Source organism: Zea mays, chromosome 3 (genome assembly GCF_902167145.1).
Source record: "Zea mays cultivar B73 chromosome 3, Zm-B73-REFERENCE-NAM-5.0, whole genome shotgun sequence".
NCBI lineage: Eukaryota > Viridiplantae > Streptophyta > Magnoliopsida > Poales > Poaceae > Zea > Zea mays.
In genome coordinates this window covers 178216991-178225335 of record NC_050098.1, presented here as the reverse complement: position 1 = coordinate 178225335, position 8345 = coordinate 178216991, and the positions used below count along the sequence as shown (strand labels likewise).

The following is an 8345-nucleotide window of genomic DNA, read 5'->3' as shown; positions in this document are numbered from 1 at the left end:
TAGCCTGTATCCACCTACACTCAAAATTATCGTATCTTTCTGGTCATGACGGTGGCAGCCTACGCATGGACACACGACCATCCAATCAGGATATGATTGTTAACTAGGGATGGCAGTGGGTAAGGTACCCAGTGGGCAGACGAATCCATACCCATATCCACTAGGAAAAAATTGACTCATACCCATACCCACTACCCATCATGGGTACAAAATTACGCCATACCCATACCCATCATGGGTAGCGGGTACTCATCGGGTACCCATACCCATTAACATTACGATAGACATGATCATTTGAATCGCAAAAATAAGTACCAGCATAACAAATGTATTGAACCCAACATAATTTTATCATATGTTCAACAATATTCAACATTAAATGGCAATATTATGCCTTCAAATCACACAAAACATAGCATTGATTCTACCCGTGCCCTAATAGGGTTTTTACCCATCGGGAGCAAATTCATTTTATATGAGACATATAAATCCGGACCCACGTGTCATATATTAGCGGGTTCCCTATCGGGTAGCGGGTATGGGGCAACAGAGAACATACCCACGCCCACCGTACCCGATGGGCATAACAAATGACCCAATAAAATACTCATGGGTATCAAAATCCGCCATACCCGTGCCCTAATAGGATTTTTACCCATCGAGTTTCGGGTTTCGGGTACCCATTGCCATCCCTATTGTTAACGGATACGGGCGCAATACAATGTCTATACCGCTTCCCCAGCTGAGCCACCGGAAGACGCTCGCCCTCCCAGCCATCGTCGCTTCGTCGTGATTCGTTCTGCACGACGTCCTCGTCGACCACCAGACATACGCACACCTCCATTCTTGAACTGTATGCCGCAAAGGCGTCGATGATCGGTGCATCCAACGATGAGGTCTTCGCATGTAATCTTGAATTCTAGTTTGCTTCTTTTTTATATAAAAAAATAGTGTTGAACTCGAATTTAAAATTTATTAAGTCGAACGAGTTCTACGCACAACTCATAGCTCGTCTGAGGTCAACTCTGGACAGAAGACGCAGTCAGGACTCGTCCGAGGCCAACAGTAATAGTACATGGAGTTGTTTTACGATATTGATAATGTTTACCACACATATTTTGAATATCATAGTGATATATTGATAATGTTTGCCATACAAATTTTGCATATCATAATGATGTTTGTCGTTCTTTGTCTATGTTTCATACAATTTTTTTACACCCGTCGCAACCTAGAGGCATATAACTATTACAATGTACTATGTATGGGCGAACAACCGCTCCAACGGTTCCCCATAGTGGCCTCTATATAGGGGAGAGAGAAAGGTAGCACATATATGGGCGGGTTCTAATCTCTCTATGTCCTTTAGTTACTCTATTTCTTTGTGATATTAACCATATTTAAGTTTTGTACCCTAATAATAATATATATTATGGTAGTATAAATAGTCTATGATTTTTCTAACTCGAAAACTGATGAAAAATGTCAAATAACTGAGTTATAGTGTATAGATGGAGCTAGATAGGGAGAATGGTTAGAAACGTTCTATATATGGAGGGAGTATCTTTTAGGGAAATATAATAAAATAGCGTCCATGTCTAGCTGGTTAGAAACGTTCTATATACGTGGGGAATGCTTGGAGATGGGATTAGACCACCTTCGGCATTCTCCCTATCTAACTCCATATCTAGCTCCTTATTTTAAACCCCACTCTATAAACAGTGCAGTTTATAGTACAAAACAGTATTTTACATGCCCATTACACGCTCCACTAGGTTTGGCCTTAGAGCAAGGTTAATAATAGTGTCAACCGTTGGCTGTAAAGATTATTGTAGCCTTCCATTTAGGCATCCGTATATTGGTTAGCTATTCAGTATTAATGTAGGACCTCACCTTTCTCGCAAACCTTCTTGATTCTTGTATCGGACCGACTGTAAATTTACAATTCGTTTTTTTCTCCCTCTCTTCTTCTCTCCTACCATCTTAGCATTTAGTCGGCTAATGTTAGAATATTTAGAGTGAAATCCATTTATTTAATATTCAATAAAATTCCATGGGAAATTATGAGAGGATAATGTGGAGATAATTTTTATAGCTTGATGAATGATAAGTTACTAGTAACGGATATCTTTATGTCTTGGAGTTACTAGTAACAGTCATTTTGATGGCTTGGAGTTACTAGTAACGGTCATTTTGATGATTAGTTTATGGCTGCCGTTGTACAAGATGACATCTCCTCGAATTCACGTGTGTGTCTATATAAGATTGTGCCAACGATAATTTCCGTGTGCACTCTCTCACACTGCTACGTTGCGTTCTATTTTTCTCGGCTCTGTGTTCTTGCGCGCACAAGACACAGAGTAAGCAGGCCTCCGAATCCATCGTCGTTCAAGAGATCCTGCTCGGGGTAGACAGATAGAGGACTGTCTAGATTTTCGGGGAGTGGACGACGTGACTGCTTGATCGACATCGGTTCATTGGTGCATAGGCTTGTTCACGGATCGACATCACCTTGTTTGTGGTAACCTGTTCGTTTTCTTCCTGGTGGCTGTTCGCGGGGCTGCACCAGCACTGCAAACATCGTACTGGCTCGAATTTGGATCGACTATATCGAACATGCATGCAAGACGTCTTTTGTGAATGGAGCCATTAGTGCCTTGAGTATTGATCCCTGCGCACGTTACTCATTTGTAGTGCTGGGAATCTGGGCCGGGCTTTTTCGGGCTAGCACGAGCACGGCCCAAAAATAAGAGCCCAAAGCACGGCCCGACACGAAATAATATGGGCCGGGCTGGCCTGGGCCGGGCCTCAAATTCCAACCCGTTGGGCCCCCGGCACGGCCCAATTAAGCCCAATCTGTTTAATTTCTTTAATTTAGTAAGATATCGACATTATATTGTTGTTATATTTGGAGTTTATGTGGTTAAATGATGCTAGAGTTGTTTAATATCTTTAATTTAGTAAGCTATAAACTTTATATGGTTATAATATTTTGATTTTATGTGGTCAAATATACGGGCCGGGCTTGGGCCGGCACGGCCCAACGAAGGCACGACATAGTTTAGGGCCAGGCTGGCCCACTGTTTTTACACTTCGGGCTGGCACGGCACGACCCAAAAAATGTTTGGGCTTTTCTGGCCCGAACCTGTTTGGCACGAAGCACGATGGGCTTAGGCCGGGCTGGCCCGGCCCGGCCCAATTCCCAGCACTACTCATTTGTTCCTTATTTTTATGCATGTTATTTTGTTGTTTACTGCTATTGTGAGTAGTTATGTACACATGCACATATTTGTCATCAAGTTTATCACGCTATATTTCTGAATTAATTTGAATCTGAAAATACCTAAATTCGTAACAGCTTATAGCCTATTATTACAGTTGCTATCAGTGGTACTCGCCGGGGGGCCGAACCACAGCCATGTACGGGCACGGACCATTCCGCCTTCCTCATAGGATCCAGTACCGATCAATTCTTTAGGCCTTGATGCCTTGGTAGTTGGTACGGGTACCTGTACGCATGCATCCACGCACGTCGTCAACCGACGTACGTGCCGACGACATGGCACCAACCAACCAACCCCAACCTACTGTAAACGACAGCAATTCTACGGGGAGCGCAGCATCGGAGACTCCGCACCTACCCCAAGCTACGTCCAGTTCCGGCACTGCGGCAGCTAGCTGGGCGAGGGCCCGAGGCAGACGGTGCAGGCAGGAGGGAGCGCTGGAGGCTGGACACACACACACTGACACACCAGTAGTAGTACACCACTGGCTGGTGTTCGGCGTTCCCAAGGCGAACGAGGCCGGGCCGCGCGCGCGGTTGGTACGCGCGTCACGGTCAGCGCGCAGTGTGATCCAGGCGGGCGAGGGCGAGAGCACGGGCGCGACGCGCGTCTGCTCCCTTGTTGGGACGCTCGCGCCCACCGGCCGCGCGCGTGGTGGTGGGAGCCCGGGTGCCCGCGCGAGGGGGGCCCGGCGGGGTCACGGGACGGCGAAGCTGAGCTTGCGAGGCCTTGACCCCGTACCAAACCCGGGCGCCGCGTGCGCCCGGGCACCAGGCAGGCACCTCGCACCAACCGATCGTCGTGCTCTGCTCTGCTCTGCTCTGCTGGGCGGATGGATGGATGGGATTGGAGCTGGAGTCGGAGCCGGATGGGACGGTCGCGTCGCGCTAGCATGCAGTGTGCCCCCCGGGGCGGTGTGAGTGCATTTGCTTGCGCTCGGCGGTGGTTTTCGTGCTTAATTGGGACATCCTTGCTGCCTTTTTGGCATGCACTTGGCTGAAAGCTACCTGCGCCCGATCGGTCGGATCCCGGCGAATCCAGTACAGTCGGGCGGGCCCCCCACAGCCCGTGTCGGTTCTGCAGGACCGATGGTGATTGCACATCCATGGAACTCTCTCAGGAACCGACACTAAATGTCTAAAGTTACACGGCAAAGTTGGCAAGCCTATTTATTTATATATAAAAAAACTTCATAATATTAACGCAAACCTGGTTTTACATGAAAAATGTGATTCTTTAAAACATCTGGGCGGCTCGTAGCATCGCTTATCTTATCTGACAGAACATGACAAAGAGGGAAGGGAAAGCCCCGTCGGCTCCTCCGTTCCTTCTTTCTGAAGCCACAAGCCAGGCGAGGGCTGCGGCCTGCGGGCTGCCCAGTCCGACGATCGGAGTCGGAGGCTCGGAGCAGTTCCCTCTGCCCTCTGCAGAGAGCAGCACGCCGTAGCCTGCAACTGCTGAACTGCATGCCTGTCTGCAGTCGGCACGCGCTGACTTCTCAGCCAAGGTGCCGGCGGCATTCAATGCATTGCATACTGTGTAGTGTACGGGTGATCCCGCCACTGTTCCTGACGAATGACGCGGCCTCGCTACTCGCCAGTCGCCGCGGACTTTGGTGCCGACTGCCGAGTACGCGACTGCTTTCACGGCCGCGCCGAGACTCGAGAAGGCCCCCCTCCCTGCCCTTTTGAGCTCGCATGGAGGCACGCTCGCCCGCGCAATCGACCTATCCTTTCAACAGTCGTTTTCTAGTAGCTAGCTAATCCACCTCTTGCGTTCTTGTAATCTTGAATGCACGCGCGAATCTGCGCAAAGATTTTTTTTTTGCCAGTTTTATATCGATAGATGGGGTTGGTTGTTTTGTTTGGTCGCCCGTGGTGGACTCTTGTAATCCAGCCGGCCTTCTGGAAGAACAAAAGGGTTAACAGCCCCTCCTTTTGTCGCGTCCAGCATCAACGAGACCAGCCATGGATCGCCAGAGCTCTCATTAGGGAGGTTGACAGCCAAACATTAAAGCACTGTAGGCATACTGTGCGAGCCTGCGCGTCTCGTACCATCTCGCAGGAGTGGTAAGTAAGTAGTATATCAAATCGCCGTCAGCGCTGGTGCATCTCACGCGGCGGCCAATGGGCGTTGGGCCGTGAAACGCACATGGAGAGGTTCAAGCATCGAACACCTCTGGAAACGCCGTGTAGCCTATCCTCTTCGAATGTCGACCCGTTTGGCGCTCCACTTTTTTCAACCTGTCCGCGGTCACAGTGGCGTCACTGACGACCTGTCCACTCGCTCTCTCGTAACGCTGACATCTGAAAATAACTCGGGTCACGGGTAATTAGGCAGTCAGGCCTGGCCATACCATAATCCATGGCTACGGTAATCCAGTCCACCGCGTACCCTGCTGTGCCGGCGATCGGACGGACGGCGGATCCGGCGGCCGTGCGGCCTGGCCCAACCGTCCACCCGAGTAGTTCCCAACGGAAAGGGGCAACCCGGGCGTGTTTGGTTTGACCCGGAGGTGCACGCTGCCTGCCCCTGGCCCGGTGGCCCCCTAGTTTACGCCATCCGAGCCCACCAACGCTACCAAACTCCGCAAGCTAACTGGGCGCGCGAACTACCTAATCAGGATTCAGGACTAGTAGTAAATTATTGTTGGCTCCGTCCGCTCCGGTCCACCACGGAGAGGCAGAGAGGGATGGGAATTAAACAAGGAGGAGGGGGCTAGCCACACACGCCGAAACGCTAGGAGCGCATCTCATTGGGGTAGCTAGCCAATCGGTGGCGGTTGCTCCACCAGAATTCGGAAACGAGTACTACCAAACTGATTCCCTCCCATCCTTCTCTCTAATCATGAACTGGCCCGCCCGCCCTTGTTTATGGCTTTCCCGCTGCTCTGCTGGGGTTAGCTAACCACCAGGAGAAAAAAAATGTCTCCGCTAGCGGGAGAGGTAAAGTACGGAAAGAGAAGCTATGCTGGTACAATTGTAACAAAGGGGGAGTTGCGCGTAGCTAACAAGTAACAACCCGCTCCACCGAGGGTGGTGGACGGATTTGGCTCGGCTGGCCTAATACACAGTACTCGTACTTAGGACGGTATGACTTAGGAACGCAGCACGTATCTAAAAAGTTGGCTGAAATATAGAGCGAACCCTGACTTTGGCAATGGCTAAACTTGGCGTGTTTTTTTTTTTTTTGTGCTTCGAAAGAAACACTCACTGCTGTCCCATGAATGACCCATCCGCCAGAAAATACACCGAAGAAAGGCGCACGCGCACGGACGGGGTCGGCGGATCAAGAGAGCAAGGCGTGCGACGTGACTCGCGCACGGGCCAGCGCGATCAAATGGAACGCCTCCTGTAGGGTCGTCGGTCGGTCCAGTCAATGGGTGTGAGAAATGAAGCGAAAATTTAGAATAAAATCCACGCTTCATCACAGTAGCGTCTACACGCACTGCGCCCCGGCCTGCTGCCCGGCTCCCATATGTATGCCCTCCGTTGCACTTGCACTGCACCCCCCTGTCTGTCCCCACCCTTCTGCCCTGGCTTATCTCTTTCCGCTTCCCCCTGTTATAATAGCAACCAAACCAAACCAAACCAGAGCTCAGGAGGAGCTTCCACGCAAACTCAGGGGGAGGCGCGCGCAAGCAAGCACACGAGGGAGCAGCGGGCAGGCAGGCAGGCAGCCATGGGGAGGTCTCCGTGCTGCGAGAAGGCACACACGAACAAGGGCGCCTGGACCAAGGAGGAGGACCAGCGCCTGATCGCCTACATCAGGGCGCACGGCGAGGGGAGCTGGCGCTCGCTGCCCAAGGCCGCGGGACTCCTCCGCTGCGGCAAGAGCTGCAGGCTCCGCTGGATGAACTACCTCCGCCCGGACCTCAAGCGCGGCAACTTCACCGGCGACGACGACGAGCTCATCATCAAGCTCCACGCCCTGCTCGGCAACAAGTAAGGCGCCGCGCCGTTCCGTTCCGCCACCTGTACTGTACCATTCACCGCCCAGCTGGGATCCTTTTCCTAGCACGCATGGAATTGGATGGGGGGTGTGGCTATTGGCTAATATCCATGGCTCCGTCGCGCAGGTGGTCGCTCATCGCGGGGCAGCTGCCCGGCCGGACGGACAACGAGATCAAGAACTACTGGAACACGCACATCAAGCGCAAGCTGCTCAGCCGCGGCATCGACCCGCAGACGCACCGCCCGCTCAGCGGCGGCGCGGGCAGCGCGCTCACCACCACGTCCAGCACCGCCGGCTTCCCGTCCCCCGCGCCGGCGTCCAGGCCCACGCCCACGCCCCCGCCCGCCGTCGTCGTCCCGCCCAATGCGATCTTCGCGCGCCCGGCGCCGTCGGAGGACGGCCACAGCAGCAGCGGCGCGAGCACGGACGCGCCGCGCTGCCCCGACCTCAACCTGGACCTGGACCTGTCCGTGGGCCCGCCGCCCAAGACGCCGGCGGCCACGCCCGCGTCGCAGCAGCGGCGGCGGACGACCATCTGCCTGTGCTACCACCTCGGTGTCCGCGGCGGCGAGGCCTGCAGCTGCGAGACCGCGTCGTCGCTGGCGGGCTTCCGGTTTCTCCGGCCGCTGGAGGAGGGCCAGTACATATAGGTAAAGGTAGGCGTCGTTAAATCACTGTAGGCAGGCAGAGGCAACCCTACCCTCGCAAACCTGTAAAAACAGCCAGGGAAAAAAAATGGAGAGTTTCTAATGGACGGAGATGGTTGTGATGTGGATGATGAGTTCCCCTTTCTATCTTCAGAACTGATGCGATTCCCCTTTCCGTTTTTTGAGTTCGTTGTACGGTTCATCCGTTGAGTGCATCGTGTTTGGTTGCGCATCCGAATCGAGCGGGGCCTGGCTTGGCTTGGCTTGACATTTGTGCCATGTCATCCATGTGAGATACTACTAGTGCGAGCATCCGCCATGCGGTGCGCAGTGCGTTGATGGTAGGTACGCAACATATTTTTATTATTATTATTAATTTTTTGGGTGCTCCCAGGAAATAAGAAACACACGAAGCAAATTCGTATCTGGGTGCTCCCAGTAAATAAGAAAACTTCGGAGA

The 8345-nt window shown here is 52.3% G+C and overlaps 1 protein-coding gene across 1 annotated transcript; it reads left to right on the top strand.

Moving 5' to 3' along the window:
• Nucleotides 1–6915: 6915 nt before the first annotated feature.
• Nucleotides 6916–7991, top strand: LOC100193234 (Transcription repressor MYB6). Its single transcript, NM_001138384.1, has 2 exons — nucleotides 6916–7228; nucleotides 7363–7991. The coding sequence occupies exons 1-2, from the start codon at nucleotides 6966–6968 to the stop codon at nucleotides 7886–7888; spliced, it is 789 nt and encodes a 262-aa protein (NP_001131856.1). The 5' UTR covers nucleotides 6916–6965; the 3' UTR covers nucleotides 7889–7991.
• Nucleotides 7992–8345: the final 354 nt, after the last annotated feature.

Bases quoted from the DNA above. Each gene is read 5' to 3' on its own strand.
- LOC100193234 (NM_001138384.1), top strand. From the start codon at position 6,966: ATGGGGAGGTCTCCGTGCTGCGAGAAGGCACACACGAACAAGGGCGCC. The intron at 7,229-7,362 runs GTAAGGCGCCGC...TCCGTCGCGCAG, and splicing joins CACGCCCTGCTCGGCAACAA to GTGGTCGCTCATCGCGGGGC.